The sequence below is a fragment of the Rhinopithecus roxellana genome, chromosome 10, assembly GCF_007565055.1.
Source record: "Rhinopithecus roxellana isolate Shanxi Qingling chromosome 10, ASM756505v1, whole genome shotgun sequence".
NCBI classification, from domain to species: Eukaryota; Metazoa; Chordata; class Mammalia; order Primates; family Cercopithecidae; genus Rhinopithecus; species Rhinopithecus roxellana.
The window spans coordinates 34506950-34532676 of NC_044558.1; the positions used below are offsets into that span (position 1 = coordinate 34506950).

General features: G+C 36.0%; 1 protein-coding gene and 1 pseudogene across 2 annotated transcripts in view; both read right to left on the reverse strand.

The window, feature by feature from the left end:
* SLC6A15 (solute carrier family 6 member 15) overlaps window positions 1-25727 on the reverse strand; it is a 55833-nt gene that overhangs the window by 27244 nt on the left and 2862 nt on the right. Inside the window, exon 2 of one of the 2 annotated variants that reach the window (XM_010355537.2) lies at window positions 5540-6015. The exons of the other annotated variant lie outside the window; for it this stretch is intronic. Coding sequence (XP_010353839.1) covers window positions 5540-5828 — 289 coding nt within the window. The 5' untranslated portion in view covers window positions 5829-6015. The remainder of the gene's footprint in view (window positions 1-5539; window positions 6016-25727) is intronic. 2 annotated transcript variants of the gene reach the window in all.
* On the reverse strand, window positions 7575-7728 carry LOC115900236 (annotated as a pseudogene).

The following is a 25727-nucleotide window of genomic DNA, read 5'->3' on the forward strand; positions in this document are numbered from 1 at the left end:
TTAGACTGAAAAATTTTAAAAACAAAAGGCAAAATAATTTCTACCAGAGACAAATGTCATGTTTTCCCATAAATACTACAGAAAAGAAGTATACAAATAGTTTTTTGTTTTCCAAAATTATCAGAAAAGGTAGTGAATCATTAAGAAACTAAAACATTTAATGTCTATTGTAAAAATGTATATGTTATTATCCTTGTAATAAAGTTTCCATATTTTAAAAAGCATTTTTTAGTTAAATCACAAATTAAGACGTATGCCTATGACTGGTGTTTTTAAAAGGTACCTAAATAATTTGACAGTGTTAATACAAGATTCTATTAACTGAATTATAAAAAGATAAATGTGAAAGCTTTACTCATTTCTTTGTGTCTTTCTTTTCTTTTGGAGACAGGGTCTCACTCTGTCATCCAGGCTGAAGTACAGTGGTGTGAACACTGTTCACTGCAGTCTCAAACTACCCAGCTCAAGGGATCTTCCCACCTGAGCCTGCAGAGGTCATTCCTACAAGAAGCTACATGTGCAAATTATTATTAAATAACCTCTTAGCTAAACTTCTTACATTCAATTTTTTAATCTGCAGTTTCGTCCAACTAGATACTGTTAAATGTAAAGATCTTCTTTTTTTTTTTTTTTTTTTTTTTTTTTTTGAGACGGAGTCTCGCTCTGTCGCCCAGGCTGGAGTGCAGTGGCCGGATCTCAGCTCACTGCAAGCTCTGCCTCCCGGGTTTACGCCATTCTCCTGCCTCAGCCTCCCGAGTAGCTGGGACTACAGGTGCCCGCCACCTCGCCCGGCTAGTTTTTTGTATTTTTTAGTAGAGATGGGGTTTCACCATGTTAGCCAGGATGGTCTCGATCTCCTGACCTCGTGATCCGCCCGTCTTGGCCTCCCAAAGTGCTGGGATTACAGGCTTGAGCCACCACGCCCGGCCACAGGTCTTCTAATCAATGGTAACTAATTCCTATTTTCTATAAAGAGCCTTTTATTGGCCGGGCGCGGTGGCTGAAGCCTGTAATCCCAGCACTTTGGGAGGCCGAGACGGGCGGATCACAAGGTCAGGAGATCGAGACCATCCTGGCTAACACGGTGAAACCCCGTCTCTACTAAAAAAAAAAAATACAAAAGACTAGCCGGGCGAGGTGGCGGGAGCCTATAGTCCCAGCTACTCGGGAGGCTGAGGCAGGAGAATGGCGTGAACCCGAAAGGCGGAGCTTGCAGTGAGCTGTGATCAGGCCACTGCACTCCAGTTTGGGCGAGAGAGCAAGACTCCGTCTCAAAAAAAAAAAAAAAAAAAAAGAGTCTTTTATTATGCATTTCCTACATATTCATCATGTATTTAATGGCACTGAATAGATTTTTGAAGTATTCAAATTGTCTTAATGGAATATTTAGTGGAATACAAATATTTAGTGAATAACTGTCTTCAGCTGAAGCAGTGAAATAACGGATTTTTTCAAATTATTTATCTCAGCATTTGTATATCTCTGTAATAATGATTATATACAGGAATTTTCCCTACATAGTGGTTGCTACATAATCTGAACCTTCCTATGACTGATTTTCAGTCTTTCATTCTTAGTTGATTCTAACAAAACTACATATACAATGTAAAAATTGGATGCATGAGCTTAGAAAACAAAATTCCAGTTCTAAAATGATTAGTAACATTCAGCAACTGTTGACCTGAACGTTTTTCCCAAAGACTGAAAGTGAATTTTAACACCTGCATCAAAACTTAGATTATGAATGGGTTGTTTATATGCATGTGAATGAGTAAGAAAAGAGAGAGAAAGAATTATGACTGAACTCATTGGGGATTTTTTTTTCCAGTTATGTGTGTGTGATGTGCTGTTGGATACTTAGACTTTTCTTCTGTCTCAAATTCTTCTATGGAAAACAGTATGAAGATCTCTTAAAGAACTGAAAGTAGATCTACATTCAAGCCAGCAAGCCCACTCCTAGATATCTACCCAAAGGAAAAAAGTCATTATGTGAAAAAAGATACTTGAGGCTGGGCATGGTGGCTCATGCCTGTAATCTCAGCACTTTGGGAGGCCGAGGCTGGCAGATTGCTTGAGCTCAGGAGTTCGAGATCAGCCTGAGCAACACGGTGAGACCCCTGTCTCTACTAAAAAACAAAAATCCAAAAGAAAAGAAAATAGCTGGGCATGGGGTATGCGCCTGCAGTCCCAGCTACTTGGGAGGCTAAGGTGGGAAGATTGATTCTTGAGTCCGGAGCGGGGGAGAGGTTGCAGTGAGCTGAGATCATACCATTGCACTCTAGTCTGGGTGACAGAGCGAGACTTTGTCAAAAAAAAAAAGCCAAAAACAAAAAGGAAAAAACACTTACATGCATATATTTACAGCAGTACAATTCACAATTGCAGAGATGTGGAACCAACCTAAGTGTCCATCGATTAATGAGTGGATAAAGAAAAGGTGATATTATACACCATAGAATACTACTCAGCCATAAAAAGGAAAAAACTAATGCCCTTCATATTAACTTGAATGGAGCTGGAGGCCATTATTCTAAGTGAAGTAACTTAGGAGTAGAAAACCAAAAGCTTTATGTTCTCATTCATAAGTGGGAGTTAGGCTATAAGTGTGCAAAGGCATACAGTATGATGTAATGGACTTTAGAGATTCAGAAGGGGAAGACTGAGATGGGGGATAGGGTTAAAAAACTACATATTATATACAGTGTATGCTACTTGGGTGAGGGATGCATTAAAATCTCTGAATTCATCACTATATAATTCATTTATGTAACAAAAATCCACTTGTACTCCAAAAGCTATTGAAATAATTTTTCTTTTAAGCGTGGCACCTTGGCATGCTGGGTACCTTCAACTAAAGGAAATTGGAATGACCTCAGAAGCCAAGGCTTCCTGGCCTTTTCCTTTATTCCTGTCTCCCACTCTTTTTTTGTCCCTGAAGCAAGTCACAGACACGAGATTTCTTTTCCCTCAAGGTGGGTCATAGAATCTAGAATGTCTCTTCCCCAAAGCAAGCCATAACACCTAGAAAGCTCATTTTCTCCCTTTTCCCTTGAAGATCCTCATTCCAGAGAGGTCCTGTTTCATATCCAGGAGGAAGGAATGCTACTCAGAGAGGCTAAGAAGAATCTGAACAGACAGGATTTGCTGGGTTTGCTTCCTTTAGTCTATTCTCATTAGATCATACCCTTTTGTCCAAGTACATTTCTACATGACTGCCTATTCTTCACGTAATCTAAGCATAAAAATAGTTTTCCCTGAGTCTTTGGGTCTTCATTTCTGAAAGTTCTCATGTCATGTAAGACTATGATTAAATAAATGTGTTATGCTTTAAAAATATATATTTGAACATTTACTATTTGCCAGCCACATTTCTAAACATATTACATGTAGCTATTAATTTATCCCTTACAAGAATCCTTGGAGAGAGATACAATTATTAACCCTATTTTACAGGGTGGAAACTAAGACTGAACAAATGAGGTAGCCTGTGAAAGGTCACATGGGTAGTGTGAAAAAGAACCAGGCTTCAAACAGTCAAATTGACTTCCAAACCTGATCTGGAAGTCTCTATATTATACCACCTACTTCGCTTAACCATTGTGCTTTAAAAGGATAAAATCATTTGAATATTAAACTTATATTGACTCTACTACTTTTTTTTTATTACTCAGAAAGTGCTTAAATGATTCATGAATAAGATTTTGATAGCCTGAGGCTGAGAACTATCTTCTTGTTGTTTAGCCAGAAGATATTCCTCCAACAATTAGAAGACTCAATGCCATACTGAATTTTGAGTACCATCTTTGGTACTGTAACAACCATTCTAAAAAGAAAAATCAGGTGGTATTTTATAATATGTACAGTACTGCTTTCTAATATTTCCATTTAGTAGAAAATAAATAAGACTAGAAAGATACTTTGACTTTTTTAACATATGGAAATAAGAAGGAGGAGCCATTTTTGCTACGAACCCATTACTACATATAAAATCTTTCAGCACTCTCCAGCAAGACAGAAATTGTACTAAATGGAAGTCACCCTGACTTTTTAGCCAAATCAGCTATCCTCTTTAACAGTGTGGTCAATACCATTTACAAGGCAAAAAAGTCTCAAAACCAGAATTGATCTTCTGCTAGTCTTGGCAAATGGAATGATTTGTGAGAAACAAAAAACAGGAGAGTACATAGCTGCTTACAGCTGATTTGATAAATGATTGATGTGTGAGGTTACTGGCTAGCTAATGAGCTGTTCAGTATAGGGATGCACAGTGCATCACTGACACTATGTATCGATCTTTACCTCTAAGGCAGATTTGCCAAATGGGCTACTTTTTCCAAACCTTTTGTTTTGCGCCTGCTTGAATTAACTAAAAGATATCTTAAACATATTTTGTCACCATAACATCTTAGAGTTTCATGTTTCAGTGGCCAGGAAAAAATTTACATACGCATGGGTTTTATTATTTTATTTGATGCAGGGTTTGTAGATTACAACTATATTAAAAATAAACCATATTTTTGCCCAGTCAATAAAATTATCACAAACTAGACTCGAATACCAAAATATTTGTTATATACTTTGTGTCCTGAAATGCATGACATATGGAGTATTTTGTTTTCAGCCACAGTTATTTTAACAGCATGTACATGTACATAAATAATAATATTTCATATACATAGATAATAACATTTCAATCCAGTGTTAGATTAAATTCAGTTTGATTTTGGTGTACTATAGAACTAGCATCATACATAAACAATTTTCCCTTTTGTAAAGTTTTTTCCCTAGACTTCTAAGATAATTTTTGCTAAATAAGCCTTTATAAGTACAAACACAGATATTAATAGCAAGAATAGCAATGATGTTGCAGCTAATTTTGTTCAAAATTAAGGTTGCTAATTTCTTTAAAGTTGTCTTTGAAACTGAACATTGTTCCAAAATACCATGGAACTGGAAAGGAAATACATAAAATGCCTAAGGATGAAGAATGTCTAGCATTATATTATCTGTTTACATTGCTTCTACTGGGATTTAAATGTTCTCGTCAGCATTTGAAGATCATAATTATTCTAAATTACATATCATTTTTTATTTTTTGAAGAGTGAGGCAACTTAAAATTAAGAATTAATAAATCATGGAGAGAAAATTCTCTGTTTTCCTTCACCAGTATTGTCATATATCAGAAGCTTTAGATTATTCTTCAAAGGGAATAACTGACAGGCAATAACAAATGATGCAATATTTGTTAGAAAAGTTTCACTCAGTAATTCAGAGATGTTTGATAAGCTTCCAGAGAAAGAAGTTGAGAACGTGTTACCCTTAAGAGATCCCAGAGTATTCACAGCAAGCCCATCTGCTCCTATGGAAACCTAATCCGAAAACATATCTGGGCTCACTTCCCACAAAGAAGTGTGTTTCTCTAGTTTTACAATGAAATTGAAAGTTTCAAAACTAATGAGACACAGCAATAATACGAGCTATTTGAGAAACCCAATTGCAATTTACTACAGTAATTTATCACTTAAAAAAATTACTTACCGCCCCCATTCTTCTGACATAGGTATGGAAATCGCCACACATTTCCTAAACCTACAGAAAATCCAACTTGGGCCAGGATGTATTGTAGTTTACTGTTCCAAGCTGGTCTTTCATCTTCGACTTCAGATCCTTCTTCAACATCTGTATCTTTCTCTTCTGGGCTATCAACAATTAGTTCACTTGTCTTAAAAGCATCATCAGCTGAGTCTTCATTGGAAAGAAGGTCTTTGACAGACTCAGTAACATCATCATCTAATTCTCTTTTTACCACCTTGCTATTTTTAGGCATTGGAAAGTATGGGAAGTATTAAAAAAAAAAAAAAAAAAAAAAACTCCCTATGGCAAATGTGTTAATTCTGTTTTTCAAAACAATGTTACTTGATAGGAAGACCGAGGATGATATCAAATAAATCCTTGATTCAAGGTGATAAAGCCTTATGGATTCTGAATCCGTATGTCCAGTATTCTGTAGGTACCTGTAAAATTATAAGTTGAAATGTGATTATATTTAATGATGAAAAATATTTAAAATACAGAATTATTCTTTTTTATTTTTATGACAGAAACCCTTTCTACAGAGTATAAGACATGTAATTGTCTTTAGTGTTTCAGGGCTTAATATTCCCATAAGTATAAGAATTGTAAAGCACATATGAGCTTCAAACACAATTTTCTTAGCTAACATCCTCCTTCTTGCAAAAATCTCAGATATACTCCAAAGCATAATGAATATTCTGTTCATTAGTAACTAAACTTTTAGGACTCTTTTTCTTAATTCTTTATTTTTTCCTCCCTGACTAAAGCAGATCTTTTCTTATATATCCCTGATTTTGTTCCTTGTAGAATTATATACACAATTGCAAACCAACTGTGTAAATTTGTCTTATATATAATCTCTTCTGTTCAAATATTTGTCATTCACTCATTTGATATTAATTGTTCTTCTTAAAAATTTAACCTAGTTTATTTTATTTTATTTTTGGAGACAGGCTCCCACTCTGTCACCCAGGCTGGAGTGCTGTGGCAAAATCAGGACTCACTGCAGCCTGTATCTTTCCCATAGATACTCTTGCCTCAGTCCCACAAGTAGCTGGGACTAAAGGTGTATACCACTACACCCAGCTAATTTTGTTTTTCCTTTTTGTAGAGATGAAGTCTCACTATGTTGTCCAGGTAGGTCTTGAACTTCTGGGTTCAAGGGATCCTGCCTTGGCCTCCCAAAGTGCTGGGATTATATTGCATAAGCCATTGCACCCAACCCGTTTGATATTTATTGTGATGGGGCTTTATGGGATATAATAATCAATGAAACGTACAAAGCATGTTTTTAAGGATATTATATTTAACAGAGAGAAAGGGACATCAAATAACAATACTATAGTGCAGAATTTAAATGACCCAACATTATTACAACAGGAAAAATCGAGAACGTTGGATAAAATTAGAGTTGAGCACAAATGGAGTGAGGTCATACCCAAACATAAGGAAAAGTATAAATGAGACGAGAAATGGTCAATGTACATTATATATGTGATCAGTCTCTTAACAGCTCAAAAAAATACCATAATCACTTTGGGATTTTTTTTTTCCTTTTTTTATTTGTATGTTACATCTCCTATCCTTTTCCCCATTCAGACACAGACCGAGTAAGTATACAAGACATGTCTACAAATCAGTGACACTATGTTAAAATGTGACTGAAAATATGAGCACTTATCTTCAAATCTGGATCAGGAAGCTTATGAAATGGTAGCCCAAGAATTCTGCCCTTCATTTATGGAATAAAATATAATTTCTTAAGAGAGCTGCTATTAGATTGACATTAAAAGTCAAAGAAAACAGCTATCATATTTCAATCTACAATCTTAAGGAGCAAGACAAAGTGTTGGGTAACCCAATGGAAAAAAATTACTTAACTTACTATGTAACTAATTTGTTGCCTTTAGGTTGGATGATGTTTAGTTGTTTCCAAAATTAAAATATACACCCTAAGAACAAACACTTCTCATTTAGGATTTGGTGAAGATTAAGTGAAAACTGTTTAGAAAATTGTGAAAGAGGTGCATTCCCAAAATATTTTGACTGATAGACACATCTCTAGAATAGGTGTAAAACTTCCCACAGTGATTATTTTAAACTGGTAAGAACAGATAGTACACTTGATCTTAGCAAAAAGGCCGAGAAGTGATCACAGTGACTATTTCACAGAGGTTTTGATATGGAAATAATTCATGAGGTTTGACATTTTGTCTGTTTAATTTATATTGTTTTCCCCTACAGCTCAGTAAATATTAGTTAAATACATTAATAAATATAGCCATTGAAAAATTGAAATAAACAAATTTCTAGACAGTATTTGCTGGAAGAAAACAACAGGATCTATAAAAAATTGTGATTTGTAAGACATGAGTTATCCAGAAAAAAAGATTTACATTTATTAAATTATCTGAAGATAATGTGTTGGCATAGTAGCAAGTGATATATGGATAAGAGCATGGATTTAGTCTGATAAATTTGGAGTTGTGTCCTAGCACTACAACTTATTAATTGTGTAAAAGCTGATAGTTATGCCTCTCTTAACCTCAGTTCCCACAATAAACTTTGGTTTCTTACTCCTTTTGCTTTTTCCATATAGACAGAAAAGTAAGGAGGATATCCAAGCTTAGAGATACTATCATAGTAAAAACACTCAACATTTTATAAAGAAAAAATATTTAAATAGTGTTAACCATGAATCTCCCCCAAATTATTATGGAAGATAGTATATCTCTTCTATACATTTCTATTCTTTGAACAAAATAATACACAAAGAAAAATCAAAATAAAAGGTAATACCTCTGGCTACTACTGCATGTTTTTTACACACCAAGTGAATAATCCTCACCAGTTTAGATAAGACATCCTTTGGCAAAGTTTACACTTAAAAATTCTGATCAGACTACCTAAAGGTCATATTTTCTGTTTTAAAAAATCAGTATCTAATGTAAACAAATTTTAAATGTAATATTATATCATAAACACTTTGAATATACATATATACTATAGATATTGTATAACAACTCTAGCCAAACTTTATATAATAAAATACTTATTAAAAAGGGAGTTGAAGTGAGTATTTGCAGGCATTAAGAGCTCCTCTTCTAATATGAGCAAAAAAAAAATAATGAATCCTTAACGATATTATAAATAAAATTATTTAAGCTCTCTTTTCTTACTATTTTGTTTACCCTCTCCCACTTCTTGGTCTTTCTAGGGTGGCTGTAGGAAGATAGCGGAAGAATTGTAATTAACAGTAAAGTATTCACAATAACATGTAAGTCTGGGAGAAAATAAGTCATTGCCTTGAGAATGGCATTGTTTATCTTACCCCCATATTATCGGTGTTTAAACTCATCTGTTGAATGAATGAACTGAAAGGTTTAAAGAATAAGATCATATAACTAAACAAGTATTGTGCAGTATTAGATGTTTTCTTTTTTTTTTTTTTTTTTTTTCTCAGATGGAATCTCACTCTGCTGGACTGCAGTGGTGCAATCTCGGCTCACTACAGCCTCTGCCTCCTGGGTTCAAGCAATTCTCTGCCTCAGTCTCCTGAATAGCTGGGATTACAGGCTCCTGTCCCCATGCCCGGCTAATTTTTGTATTTTTAGTAAAGACAAGGTTTCACCATCTTGGCCAGGCCGGTCTTGAACTCCTGACCTCGTGATCCACCCTCCTCAGCCTCCCAAAGTGCTACGATTACAAGGGTGAGCCACCGCACCCAGTTTGTTTGTATTTTTACTCCAAGACCATGCACCCACTGAACATAAGAATTCACTTCTTGGCCGGGCGCGGTGGCTCACGCCTGTAATCCCAGCACTTTGGGAGGCCAAGGTGGGTGGATCACAAGGTCAGGAGATCGAGACCACGGTGAAACCCCGTCTCTACTAAAAATACAAAAAAAAAGCCGGGCGCCGTGGCGGGCGCCTGTAGTCCCAGCTACTCGGGAGGCTGAGGCAGGAGAATGGCGTGAACCCGGGAGGCGGAGCTTGCAGTGAGCAGAGATCGCGCCACTGCACTTCAGCCTGGTGGACAGAGCGAGACTCCGTCTCAAAAAAAAAAAAAAAAAAAAAAGAATTCACTTCTTGTGCACAGGTTTCATACAGCCAAAAGTAAATAAATAAATTTAGTTTCTGAAGAGATTTATTAAAACTAAGTATAGTGACAACAATTTAGAAGCCAGATCAATTTCAAATTTTTAAGAGCAACTTTCTTGAAGGATAACCATTTTTATAAATTCTAAAAGTCCGCCTAAAACCTTAGTCCATAAATGTAGTCTATAAACATAGACAAAAAAGAAAATCATAAGAGAGGTTAGCAATTGTCAAAAATGTGTTATAATTGTTACATCTGGGAATAGAAGAAGAAACGAACAGAATTGTCCAGGAAGAGAGATAGAGTGATAAAGTACAGTGCTTGATAGGTCATATGGACAGTGGTGGAATCAGTATCAAGTAACAGCACAGCCTCTGCCAACTTACAGCATCCATTCTTGTGACAGAGAATCAACTGAGGAACAAATTATCACTCACTGCACTTCCTCTGCACCGAAGTGTTGTAATACTTGTCCTCATCATTATTTGGTAAGGGCCTCCTGTCTACAACTGTACAATAGAGGAAGAGTCAACAAAATATTGCTCATGGGCCAAATAAAACCCACCATCTGTATTTTGTAAAAAAAAGATTGTATTGGCACGTATCCATGCCCATAAAATATTGCTCATGGGCCAAATACAACGCACCATCTGTATTTTGTAAAAAAGATTGTATTGGCACATATCCCTGCCCACAGATTTACATATTGCTATGGCTGATTTTGTGTTACAACAACAGAGTTATTGTTATGGACCGTAAAGCCTAAAATGTTTACTAAGTCTTCACGGAAAACATTTGCCAACCTCTCTTTCAGAGAATAAATCTAAATGAAAAATGTGGAGTTCCCCAGTTCACTCCATTTGTACGGCACTACTTTCCATGTCAAAAAATATTCTAATATAGAACTTTTCTTATTCAAAATGAGTAGTTTCAAATAATGAAAAACATGTGTATGGAAATGGAGAGATATAGGTGATAGTGGACAGAGGAAGAAACATAAGCAAAAGACATATACAGAATATAAATATACACCAGGAACAATGTGCTTCAGAGTTACAAAGAAAACATGTATTTAAAATAAATTTCATGGAAGTGAACTAAAAGATTAACTGAAAGAAGAAGGTAAGTGGATGAACACCAGAAATGGGAGAATTCATCAGGGGGCTAAAAATCACATTAGAAGCAACTGAAGGCCGGGTGTGGTGGCTCATGCCTGTAAACCCAGCACTTTGGGAGCACTAGGTGGGTGGATCACTTGAGGCCAGGAGTTCGAGGCCAGACTGGCCAATATGGTGAAACTCCCTCTCCACTAAAAAAATACAAAAATTAGCTGGGTGTGGTAGCGGGCACCTGTAATCCCAGATACTTAGGAGGCTGGGACAGGAGAATAATTTGAACCAGGGAGGCAGAAGTTGCAGGTAGAGGTTGCCGAGATCACGCCACTGCATTCCAGCCTGGGTGACAGAGCAGGACTGCGTCTCAAAATAAAATAAAATAGAAAAAGAAACAACAGAAACTAGAATAAACAGTACTGAAACTATATCTGAGACATGGAGGACAGATGTAAAGAAAGTTCACAAAAAAGAAATGAAAGGGTACAAATATCTTAAAGTAATTTAGAAGAAAGATAATGGAAACTGAAGTCAGCTAAAAGTAGTCCAACAAACTTCTAATTGGTATAGCCAAACACAATAATACAATTAATAAGACACAAAATACTACAAGAAAAGCAGAGGTTTTGCTTGAAGACTTGTATTTGCAAATAATAGTAACAATATAGAAGAATAAACACTGAGAATTTACTAAGATAAAGAATTCCTAGGGATTTCAAGCAGAATTAGAAAGATGAAATTAAAACACTTCTCATAATATTCATTAATAGATGAAATTAAAACACTTCTCATAATATTCATTAATTTCAATAAAACTAAGAGAAAAATATGTGCTTTCCAATTTTATACCCAATTAATTTGTATTCTGATTATAAAAGCCACAGGCAAATATTCCTATGCATGACAGAAATGATGAGTGCTATGGGATGAAGGAGTGGGGAATGGAGGGAAAGACTAAATAATCATAAAATTTAGCCAAAGAGAGAAAACGAAGTAAAAGATCTTAGTAAAGAGGAGCCACGTTAAAGAATAGAAGTGGGCCGGGCGCGGTGGCTCAAGCCTGTAATCCCAGCACTTTGGGAGGCCGAGACGGGCGGATCACGAGGTCAGGAGATCGAGACCATCCTGGCTAACACGGTGAAACCCCGTCTCTACTAAAAAATACAAAAAACTAGCCGGGCGAGGTGGCAGGCGCCTGTAGTCCCAGCTACTCGGGAGGCTGAGGCAGGAGAATGGCGTGAACCCGGGAGGCGGAGCTTGCAGTGAGCTGAGATCCGGCCACTACACTCCAGCCTGGGCGACAGAGCGAGACTCCGTCTCAAAAAAAAAAAAAAAAAAAAAAAAAGAATAGAAGTGAACATTAATTTAAACAAGGAGATATGGTTTACATTTTATAGAAATTATGTGCAGGGAACAATTATGAATTGTTATAAAAATAAAATCAAAAATTGAAATGAGAGGAGAAAAAGAAATAAAAGTGTGAAAATATGCTCATCTTTCATGTAGGAAGTAATAGATACTGTGTAAATATGACTTGGTTGGGCTCAGTGGCTCACACCTATAATCCCAGCACTGGAAAGCTGAAATGGGCAGATCACTTGATGCCAGGAGTTCGAGACCAGCCTGGCCAACATGGTGAAACCCCATCTCTACCAAAAACTACAAAAAAGCACCTTTAGTCCCAGCTACTTGGTTGGCTGAGGCACAAAAATCACTTGAGCGAGGAGGTGGATGTTGCAGTGAGCCGAGATAGCACCACTTCACTCTAGCCTGGGTGACAAAGTAAGATCTGTCTTAAAAAAACAAAACAAAACAAACAAACAAAAAAAACCTTTATTATGTAAAAGAGGATAATAACCTTAAGCTCTTCATGTTTTCATATAATCTGTCCTATTTAATTGTAATGTGATATTATAAGAATCAATATGTGTTGATGTGAAAAGACATGTATTGTTCCCAAATATTTAAACATAGATTTTAGAAAGAGATTATCTTGAGTGCAAATTGTAACTCTGTCACTTATGGTTTTATGACCCTGGCCAAGTTACTAAACTGTGCTTCAGTTTCTTCATTTATAAAATGAGAACAATAATATACTTATCTACTAAAAAAGTGCATAAACTCAATGTCAGCACACTGAGAGGACTCAATATATTCTCTCTTTTATTACTATGATTATCACAACACGAAGACTATAACTGATTTGTTGTATATGCTTCTGTAATATTAAGGACAATGTTAAGTCCAGAGCCAATGCTACATGTTTTAATTTTCTTCTTAACACAACTTTTTTGTTTGTTTCAGATATCCATTGCTGCACATCAAATATCCTCTCTATTTAGTGGCTTTGAAAAAGTTTAATTCGCTCATGATTCTCTGGATTAGCAGTGTGAACCAGGTTTACACGATCAGTTGTTCTTGAATTCGGTCCTGCACTGCAGTGATCTGTCAGTTCCAAGGAGGTGGTCTAATATGGTCTAACTTACATTCTAGCAAAAGGCAGGCTATCAGGTGGAGCACTTTGGTTTGCTTATAAGTAATCTCTCCAAAATACTAGCTGCAACTTGTTCATGTTGTAGCTCAGATTTCCAACCGTAGCCAAAAAAAAAAAAAAAAAAAAAAAAAAAAAAAAGGTGAGTCCAATGCACAAGTGCTACTGGAGCCTCTCTCTAGTTCACATATGCTAATGCCTCATTGGCCAAAGAAAGTCTCAAACCTAAGTCCACACTGATTCAAGAGTAGAGATAAACCTTACTTTTTGATGGAAGGGGCAACAAAACCCTACTGCAAAAGGCATGCTTAGAGAGGAAAAAAAAATACTGTCACTATCTTTGAAAAAAAATCAGCATCTGCTTAGTTTCCACCTCCCTTGAGTTTTAGTCTTGAGGAGAGGCACAAAGAGATTTCAAAAGTAGGCATGTCATCCAATTCCATCAAAGGCATTATGCCCAGGCTGTAAATACTGCCGTAGTCATGGACTTTGGTTCCTGGTTTTCAGAACTATTTTCATTCTTGTCCTTTTCCATTTCATTGCCAAGCACCCCATTGTTTCTTTGAGCTCCTGTGGCTGCCAATATTACTTTTCTTTTGCCTCTTATCCAGCATAAGTTTCTACAGATTGCAAAAAACCCCAAATGGCACACCAATTATGAATCAAAAACTACTTCTCTATTTCCATTCATCTATCTCTGTATATGAACATAAGTACACAAATATGTTGGGAACTTCACATTATTTAACTCTGAACTTATATTTACCTCTTTCTCAAGCTCTCATTTTTTGTATTGCTTTAGTTATCTTCGTATATTTTTCAAAATAAATCCATTTTGAAGCACTTAAAACTAGATCCAAAATTTTTATAACCATGATAATAAATTTCCATCTCAGTGGTTCTTAACCCCAACCATTTTGCTTTTTGTGTTCTTTCTCAAGATTGTTTCACCTATTCTAGGTTCTTTGATTTCCACATAAATTTTGAAATCAGCTTGACAATTTCCACCGAAAAAAAAAAAAACACACACACACACACACACACACAAAACAAAAACAGCCTACTAGGATTTAAAATTGAATTACGTTGATTTTATTGATCTATTTGGGGAACACTGACATCTAACCAATTGAGTTTTCCAGTCTATAAACTTGGTGGATCTTTTTATTTATTTCATGCCTTTAATTTATCTCAACAGTGCTTCAGAGATTTCATTGTATTGGTCTTGCACAACTTTTGTTAAATTTATCTCTGATTAATGTGTGTTTGGGGTATGATTGCAAATTCTTTTCTTAGTTACAGGTTTCAATTGTATTTTGCTACTATGTGGAATATAACTGATTTTTAATATAGGCTTCTACCCACAAAGATGCTAAATCAAGTTTTGTATCTTTCTAAGATCCCGGAGGACCTCCACTTACATAATCATGTCATCAGTCAATAATGATAATTTAATTTTCATTTGTATAATTGTTTACTTTTATATCTTTCTCTTGACTTATTTTACTGGTTAAGACATCCACCAAAATATTGACTAGATATGCTAAAGGCAAACATCTTCATTTATGTCTCAGTGTTACTTGAAAAATAGTCAGTGTTCCCCTAGTACAATATTAGTTGGGCAATTTTTTCATAGATCCCTTTATTAGTTTAGATATGTTACTTTATATTCCTAGTTCAATGTGGTAGTTATTTTGAATTATTGTGGTAAATTTTGACAAATTACTTTTGCCTTTATTAAGATAACCACATGAGTTCTTCATCTATTGATATGGAGTATCCCATATTCATTGCTTTTGTATCTTAAAACAATCTTTCATTTATGAAACAAACCTCACTTGGTCATGATGAATTACTTTTTAATATATCACTAAAATAAATCTGCCATATTTTGTTATAGATTTTCTTTCAACTGCATTCATGGGAAAGTGGGTATTTTCTATATAAATTTATTTTGTTTCTCTGGTTTTGGTGGTGTCTTAGAAAGCTTTAAAATGATTTCTCTTTTATTTTCTGAGAGTATGTGTGTAGAATTAGTTTTATTTCTTCTTTAAAAGTTTGGCAGCACTCACCAATAACCCAAATCATCTAGTTTTGGGGTTTTCTTTCTGAAAATGTTTTAAATTAAAAATTCAATTTATTTCATTGATATACAGCTACTAAGATTTTCCTTTTCTTGTTTTACTTTTGGTAAGCCATCTTTTTGAGGGATTTGTCCATTTTACGTAAGGTGCCAAATTCATTGCCATAAAGTATTCTATAACATTCCACAGTTTTTAAAACATGCATAGAATTTGCCATCATATCTCATTTTTATTACTGATATCGGTAATAGGTCTTTTTCTTTGTTTTTATCTTGACCAGTCTTGCTATATAATATGTTCACTACAAAATTAACTCAATACTTTCTGCCATTCTTGTTCCATCTTTCAAAACTTTCTACCCCCCAAGCCATTGTTACAATCTCTTTTGAAATTATATTACATTTTAATTAACATTTCCAGGGAAAATATGCAAACACTTGAAGTAGCAGGTAAGTATCTGCATCTGACATAAATGATGGATGACTCAAACAGATATGTCTGCACTGGCTAATTTTTGGCATTTGTCACAAGCTTAATATTCTATAATAAAGCACTAGAACACCAGTAAATTATCTCCCTGACTTTGACAAATCAAAATTTCACTGAAAAAAAAAAGTTTTATTTAAATATGAACTAATCTGAACATGGAATTAATTATTTACAGATTCAAATGCAATTCATTTTTCTATTTTCTAATATAGGACAAAAATAAAGACCATTCAAATCAAATCAAAATTTGGACCATACTGTAATGCTCAAGAAAATTTGTCACCATATGCTGATTAGTTTATAGTTATGGTATAATTACAGAGAAAAAAATTTTCATCAAGAGATTTGGTGAAATACTGAAATAATAATCTTGATGAAAAATATGAATTTTTTTTGCAAATTATATCCCCTTTACATAAAATTTTTGCATTAAGTTATAAAATAAAAAATTACAGAACCAATCAAAAGGAAAGGAAATTTTTTTTTACAAATAGCAATACCAAGTCACGATTTATCCTTCATTAAATATATATATTTTTTTCCCAAAAGGTGGACTATAAATATAACACTTGTCAGAATGGCTAAACTTTGTTTTTTAAAGTAATAACACCAAATATTGGTGAGAACATGTAGAAACTAAATCAATCACATGTTGCTGATAGAAATGTAAAATAGTACAGTCACTCTGAAAAAAAGCTTGGTTACTTTTAACACTAATAAAGACTTCTCATAGTATCCACCAACTATATTTCAGGGATTATCACAGAAAAATAAAAAAAGACTTACAAAACTTGTATACAAATGTCCATAGCAGCTTTACTCATAATAGTCAAAAACTGGAAACTATCCAGTATGCGTTTTAATGGGTGAATGGTTAAATTGTGCTATATTCACACCATGAACCACTAATCAGCATTAAAAAAAACTACTGATACATGCAACAACTTGCATGTTCCTAAAGGAAATGATACTCAGTGAAAACAATATAAAAATGCCAATTTCAAAGAAATACATATATAACAGTTTTTATATAACATTTGTGAAATAACGTAATTATAGAAATGAACAACATATCCATGGTTTGAAGAGTTAGGGACAGAGAAGGTAAGTGGGTGTGCTTATAAAAGAGTAGCAAGGGCCGGGCGCGGTGGCTCAAGCCTGTAATCCCAGCACTTTGGGAGGCCGAGACGGGCGGATCACGAGGTCAGGAGATCGAGACTATCCTGGCTAACATGGTGAAACCCCGTCTCTACTAAAAAATACAAAAAACTAGCTGGGCGAGGTGGCGGGCGCCTGTAGTCCCAGCTACTCCGGAGGCTGAGGCAGGAGAATGGCGTAAACCCAGGAGGCAGAGCTTGCAGTGAGCTGAGATCTGGCCACTGCACTCCAGCCTGGGCGACAGAGCCAGACTCCGTCTCAAAAAAAAAAAAAAAAAAAAAAAAAGAGTAGCAGGTTACTATCTTCATTGTGGTAAGGGATACAAGAAGGTACACATTTTATAAAATTTCATAGAGCTGTAAACATAGACATATTGTGGATTATGCCACATCAATGTGCTGGTTTTGATATAGTACTGTGTCTTATATAAGATGTTAAAGTGGTGGGGAAGTCAAGTAAATCGTGCACAGACCTCCATGTGCACCCTTCTGTGAAATTGTAATTATTTCAAAATTAATTATAATCATAAAGCAATTTTCATAAACTGGAGTATATTTTTGTTGACTTCTGTGAACCAAAGACAGACAATCTTTCAAAATTCTTTTTAAAGATTTCTGAAGTAGAGAAAAAGTTTTTAAAACAAAGTTTTATTAACATATTAAGAACACCTCAGACTTAGGCATTATATTCATTTCATGAAGATTGCTTTAACAAATTACTTCAAATTTAATGTCTCAAACAACAGAAATGTATTCTTTCATACTTCTAGAAACCAAAGAATCCAAAATAAGTTTCAGTCAACCAAAATCAAGGCGTTACCAGGTCGGTATTTTCTCGGGAGGCTCTAGGGGAGGGTGTGAACCTTGCCTTCTCCAGCTTCTGGTGGCTGCTGGCATTCCTCAGTTTGTGGCCTCATTACTGCATTCTCTGTTTCTGTGGTCAGATTGCCTACTTCTTTCTACTTCAGTCTAATATCCTTCTCCATCTTTTTTATAAAGATGCTTGTCATGGCATATAGGGCCCACCTGGATCTTCTGAAATCATATCTTCATCTCAATACTTTATCTGCAAAGCCTTTTCTTCCAAATTAGGTAACATTTACAGATGTCAGGGAGTAGGAACTGGACCAATCTTTAGGAGGCATATACTATTATTTAAACTAATGTATACTATGTTTTCTAAAAATAATAATTTAAAGGCACTGAATATGTTTTATTTGTTCATAAATCCTTATAAAATGTTATTGGATCTTTCATAGTGATTTGCTATAGTAGGCTGTTTTCCCTTCTTTTAAATCTGGGTTAACTTTGAGCTTGCTTTGACCAGAAGGCAGCAGCAGTGAAACTATGCAAGTTCCAAGGCTATAGAAGCTCAGCAGTTTCTGCTTTCCCTCTTTTGGAAGCTAGGCACCATGTAAAACAGTATACTTCTCCTGCTAAAACCCCACATGGAAAGAGGGAGAGAGAGAGAGAGAGTGAGAGAGAGAGAGAGCGAGCGAGAACGAGAAATAGTCTCAAGCAACCATCATCTGAGGTGAAGCTCCAGACATAGGAAAAAAGGTATTGATATTCCAACCCTAGCTGAATTGCCAGCTAACACCAATCAGAACAGATGAACCATCCAAATGAGCCCAACCACCTCACAGAAGAATGATTTTTAAGTCATTATTTTAAGACACTATGTTGTAGAATGGTTTGTTGTGTAGCAATAGATACCTGAAAGGCCGGGCGCGGTGGCTCAAGCCTGTAATCCCAGCACTTTGGGAGGCCGAGACGGGCGGATCACGAGGTCAGCAGTTTGAGACCATCCTGGCTAACACGGTGAAACCCCGTCTCTACTAAAAAAACACAAAAAGCTAGCCGGGCGAGGTGGCGGGCGCCTGTAGTCCCAGCTACTCCGGAGGCTGAGGCAGTAGAATGGCGTAAACCCGGGAGGCGGAGCTTGCAGTGAGCTGAGATCCGGCCACTGCACTTCAGCCCGGTCGACAGAGCAAGACTCCGTCTCAAAAAAAAAAAAAAAGATACCTGAAACATTTTCTATGGATAAGATTAATTATGTATTGGATTTAACTAAAATTAAGCAAACTTTACTGAAATTTAAAATACTGTCCAATAATCTTCACAATGTGGCAAGATCTATGTAGAGGATATGTGGTTTAGGTGTTTAAATACTCACAGTAATTTTATTTTAACCATAAAATAGGTATTAACTTTCCAAGCCACATTTAGTGAATCATATGTAAAGATGCATATAGTCAATTTCATGCTTAAGGCATCTTGGAAATCATAAGTGAAACAGAAATTATCACTGCAAAATCTGCAGACATCAAAATGACCATGAGAGAATACTAACATAAACTCTACACACATACATTTAGCAACTTAGGTGTAACCAATCAGTTCCTTAAAAAACACAAACTACCATAACTTAGCCAATAAGAAATAGATCATTTAATAGCTATATAACTAATAAAGAAGTTGAATGCATAATTTTAAAACTGTCACAAAAGAAATCTCACTGGAAAATTCTACCATACATTTAAAGAAGAATTAACACCAATTCTACACAATCTCTTTAGACAATAGAAGATGATAGAATAATTCGAATTTCATTTTATGAAAGCAGTATTACTCAGATACCAAAACCAGGCAAAGATCATAGGAAAAAATAAAAAACTACAGATCAATATTCCTAATGAATATAGACACAAAATTCCTTTACACAGTGTTAGAAAACAGAATTCAGCAATGTATAAAAAAATTATATTCCATAACCAAGTAGGGTTTATTCTAAGTATTCAAGGTTGGTTCAATATTCAAAAATCAATATGTAATATACAATAATAACAGACTAAAGGAAAAATCACGTGACTATATCTACTGATCCAGAGAAGACAAAAGTCAATATCCATTTATGATCAAAAATGTCAAAAATTAGGAATAGAAGGAAACTTTCTCAACTTGATCAACAGCATCTACAAAAATTTTACAGTTGACATTATATTTACCGGTGAAAAACTAAATGCTTTTCCTTCAGGATAAGAAACAAGACAAAAACGCCTACTCTCACACTCTTATTGAATATAGTATTGGAAGTTCTAAGCAGTGGCATAAGGAAAGGAGAAGGAAATACAGTCACCCCTTAGTGTCCAAGGGGCATTGTTCAAGGACCTCCCACAAATACCAAAATCCTCAGATGCTCAAGTCCCACATTCATCTGTGTGTCCTGCATCCCACAAGTATTAGATTCACATCTGCATTGGTTGAATCTGTGGATGCAGAACCTAAGATATAGAAAGCTAACTGTATAAGTCACATAAATCAAGAAAGGAGAAGAGTCAAGTTACAAATTTATGTGTAAGTCACATAAATCAAGAAAGAAGAACAGCCAAGTTACAAAAGAGTTCCATCACATAAGGATTCCTTGTGTTGGCCTTTTATAACTACAACCACTTTGCTCCAGTCCCCAGGCTCTCCTTAACTCCTGGCAACCTCTAATCTGTTCTCCATGTTTATTTTTTGGTCATTTCAAGGATGTTATATGAATGTTAATAATACAGTATTCAATTTTTTTTGCAGACATTCTGAATGTCTATATTATAAATTCTAATGAATCTACAAAAATACCTTCTAGAGGCCGGGCGCAGTGGCTCACGCCTGTAATCCCAGCACTTTGGGAGGCCGAGGCGGGCGGATCACAAGGTCAGGAGATCAAGACCACGGTGAAACCCCGTCTCTACTAAAAATACAAAAAATTAGCCGGGCGCGGTGGCGGGCGCCTGTAGTCCCAGCTACTAGGGAGGCTGAGGCAGGAGAATGGTTTGAACCCAGGAGGCGGAGCTTGCAGTGAGCCGAGATCGCGCCACTGAACTCCAGCCTGGTGGACAGAGTGAGACTCCGTCTCAACAACAACAACAACAACAACAACAACAACAACAACAACAAAAAAACCTTCTAGAATAATAATCCAAAAAAATCACAGAATACAAGGTAAACATACACAAATCATTTATAGTTCCATATGTTAGCAATAAACAAGTGGACGCAAATTAAAAATGCAATAGCATTTATAATCATTAAACTGACATAATTACACAAAAATGTAACAAAACCTGGATGGTACATTTTTTGCTGAAAACTAGAAAGTGCTGATAAAGTAAATGAAAGAAGATCTAAATGTATGGGAAGACATGCCATGTTCATGGATTAGAAAACTCAACATAGGAAAGATGCCAGATTTCCCTAAATTGATATATGGTTAAATGAATTCCTATCAAAATATCAGTGACATTTTTCTACAAAGAAGATTATTTCAAAATTTATATGAACAGGCAAAAAATTAGAGAAGCTACAACAATTTTAAACAGAAGAATGAAGTGGGAGGAATGATTCTTTCTAATTTCGTGACTTATTATGTAGTTACAGTAATGAAGTCTATGTGAGGTTGGTGAAAGGATAGCCAAAAATGAATGTAACAGAAGAGGCTACCCAGAAAGAAGTGCACACAATATGCCCAACTAATTTTTGATAAAGGTACCAAAGCGATTTCAATGGAGAAAAAAATAGCTCTTTCCACGAATCGTTCTGGAAATAATTGGACAACCCTAGGCAAAAGTATAACCCTGAACCTAACCTCACACCTTATACAAAAATTAATTCAAAATGAATCACAAACTTAGGTGGAAATTATAAAACTTTAAGAAACAAATCATCAGATTAAATCTTTGAGATCTAGGGTTAACCAAAGAACCCTTAGACATGACAAAAGCAGGATTCAGCAACACGAAAACTGGTAAACTGGGCCTCGAAATTTGAAACTTTTGCTCTGTGAAAGAACCTATTAAGAGGATGAAAAAAAAAAAAAAGCTTAAAAATGGGAGAATATATTTGAAGGTCACAAAGGACTGGTGTTTAGGATATATAAAGAACTCTTAAAACCCAACCGTTGCGGGGCGCGACGGCTCACGCCTGTAATCCCAGCACTTTGGGAGGCCGAGGCGGGCGGATCACCTGAGGTCAGTAGTTCGAGACCAGCCTGGCCAACATGGTGAAACCCTTTCTCTAGGAAAAACGCAAAAATTAGCCAGGTGTGGTGGCAGTCGCTGGTAATTCCAGCTACTATACTAGGGAGGCAGAGGCAGGGAAATCTCTTGAACTAGTGAAGCGGAGGTTGCAGTGAGCGGAGATTGTGTCATTGCACTCCAGTCTGGGGCACAAGAGCGAGACTTGGTCGGGGGGGCGGGGAACAAACTCAACCATTGCCAGCCGCGGTCGCTCACACCTGTAATCCCAGCACTTTGGGAGACTGAGGCGGGCGGATCACGAGGTAAGGAGATCGAGACCATCCTGGGTAACAAGGTGAAACCCTGACTCTACTAAAAATACAAAAATTAGCCGGGCGTGGTGGTGGGCACCTGTAGTCCCAGCTACTCGGGAGGCTGAGGCAGGAGCATGGCATGAACCCAGGAGGCAGGGCTTGCAGTGAGCCGAGATGGCGCCACTTACTCCAGCCTGGACGACAGAGCCAGACTCCGTCTCGGGAGGAAAAAAAAAAAACAAAAAACCCACCATTATAAATAAAATAAGAAAATAGGTACAGACATTTCATTGAATATAATATATGAATGACAAATAAGCACATGAAATGAGGCTCGATATTATTAGCCATTAGGTAAATGCAAATTTAAAATACAATGAGATGTTGCTATATACCTATCAGAATGGCCAAAATATAGTGACAACCAAATTCTGGCAAGGATGCAGAGAAAATGGATCATTTATTCATTACTGGTGAGAATGTAAAATTGTACAAACACTCTGGGAAACAGTTTGAGTGTTTATTTAAAAACTAAACGCACAGCTACCATATAACTGAGCAAGTGTTCTCATTTATCCCAGATAAATGAAAATTTATGCTCCAGAAAAGCCTATGCAGGACTGTCCATAGCAGTTTTATTTACAAAAACCCTAAACTAGAAATAATCCAGATGTCATTCAATGGGTAAATAATTATAAATTCTGGCACATCCATACCATTAAGTACTACTCAGCAAAATCTACTGATATACATAACTTAGATGAACCTACAGAAAATTATGCTGAGTGAAACATTAATTCAAATACATTGAATACTGTATGATTACATTTTTATAATATTCTTGTAATGACCAAAAATTAAATATGGAGAACAGATTAGAGGTTGCCAGGAGTTAAGGAGAGCCTGGGGACTGGAGTGAAGTGGTTGTGAAAGGCCAACACAGGGAATCCTTATGTGATGGAGCTCTTTTGTAACTTGACTGTATCAATGTCAATATTCTGATTAGGAAACTTTCATATAGTTATTACAAAATGTTATATTTGCAAAATGTTATATGTATTGTGTAAATGTTATTACACAATGTTATATTGTCAAGCGCTTACAAGAACTCTGTGTTATTTCTTACCAACTACATGGGACTCAACTCCCATCTCAAAATTAAGACTTTTTTTAATACCCTAAAATTATGCCTTTTTTTTTTTCTTTTTTTTTTTTTTTTTTTTTTTTTGAGACGGAGTCTCGCTCTGTAGCTGGGGCTGGAGTGCAGTGCAAGCTCCGCCTCCCGGGTTTACGCCATTCTCCTGCCTCAGCCTCCCGAGTAGCTGGGACTACAGGCGCCCGCCACATCGCCCGGCTAGTTTTTTTGTATTTTTTTAGTAGAGACGGGGTTTCACCGAGTTAGCCAGGATGGTCTCGATCTCCTGACCTCGTGATCCACCCGTCTCGGCCTCCCAAAGTGCTGGGATTACAGGCTTGAGTCACCGCGCCCGGCCGCCTTTTTTTTTGCTAGTATAATTGACTAACTTTATTGAATCAAGTACTAAATATGCTTCTACAATATAATTTTATTACTAAAACTCTGGAAAGAGGAAACTCGCTTGTAAATTCAGAAACAACAAAAATCAGGGAGTAGTCAAAATACTCATTGACTTTTGTACCTTACTAATTCCATGACATGTGATGAATGAATAAAACTCTACCAAAGGTGTTCATTTGCCTCTGTCTTCACTTTAAAATATTTTATGTATTTATATTTTGAATACAGAATACTATAATATGGTATTAAAGGGCACAGAGTAAAGAAATATATATATCTTCCTACCCTTTCTCCCTAGAATATACTGTACCATCTGTACCTCCCAATAAGTAATCAATATCTTCAATAAATATTTTCTGTATATACTAGCATATATAGATGTGTGTGTGTGTGTATACACACTTAAACATTCTCTGTATATTCAAGCTAATATGTGTTTTCTCCCCACCAGTCCCCAATCTGCTTCTTTTTACACAACAATTACGATGTGCATAATTCTACCTCTTAGTTTTTCACTCAAATAAATTCTTTGAAACTTTTGATCTCAATGTAATAGCTTCATTTAGAAAAACTTCTGTATGATATTGCTTGGTATAGGTATACCATATATTTAGATCACTGCTGATAATTTGCTACTACAATGTTCCAACAAATTACTTTGTATATCTTGCATCTCCATATCTATAGAATAAACTTCTAGAACTGGAATAGCTTGATCAAAAGGTATGAGCTCTTATAGTTTTCATAAATATTACCAAATAGCCCTTTATAAAAATTGTGTCCATTTGCACTATCACCAGCAATGCATGAGAGTACCTGCTTTCTTCTGCCCTCTTCTGTATAACAAATAATCTCTTTGATCTTTGCCAATCTGATAGGTGAAGAAGTTCCCAAAGTATGCATTCTATTTAAAAATAAAAATCAATTGATCTTACGTGAAAAGATACCTTACTTAGCACATTAATCACAAGGAAATAAAGTGACCTTCAAGGCTGAACACAACTTACAACTCTGCCCTGTGCCAAGTGATACTACGCATTTAAAATTGCCCTAGGCCGGGCACGGTGGCTCAAGCCTGTAATCTCAGTATTTTGGGAGGCCAGAGACGGGCGGATCACGAGGTCAGGAGATCGAGACCATCCTGGCTAACACGGTGAAACTCCATCTCTACTAAAAAATACAAAAAACTAGCTGGGCAAGGTGGCGGGCGCCTGTAGTCCCAGCTACTCGGGAGGCTGAGGCAGGAGAATGGCATAAACCCAGGAGAGGGAGCTTGCAGTGAGCTGAGATCCGGCCACTGCACTCCAACCTGGGCGACAGAGCGAGACTCCGTCTCAAAATAAATAAATAAATAAAATAAAATAAAATAAAATTGCCCTATAACCCAGTTTATTTTTAGGGCTTGTTGTTCACAGAAAAAGAGATGATAATTACCAAAGTTAATATTTAAGCAGATAAATATATCAAAAATTATTTAGTAAAGACTGCCAGAAGAGTAGTGTTATAAGTAAGGGGGAAATAAATCTAATGATTCCTGCTGTGTAACCTTGAATGTTGTTCATGCATCTAACTATGCCTGTGGATTTTTATTAATATCATCTGCTGAGAAACCATTTCAAAATCTACTCTGCAGAGCTGCATAGGAATATACTAATATATCCTATCATGCATATGTATGTAGTAATAAAGAATTAACATACTCTTCCACAAGGTGAAAGGTCCATTGAGAAATGAAAGAAACGTTTTTAGGAGCTTTTGATAGCCACCAAGTTCTCTTTTTGAGAGAATTGCCATTCTAAGTCAATGATTGAATTGCCTCGATGATATAATCCCAGAGTTAAAAAGAACGCACATATCTTACCTATTC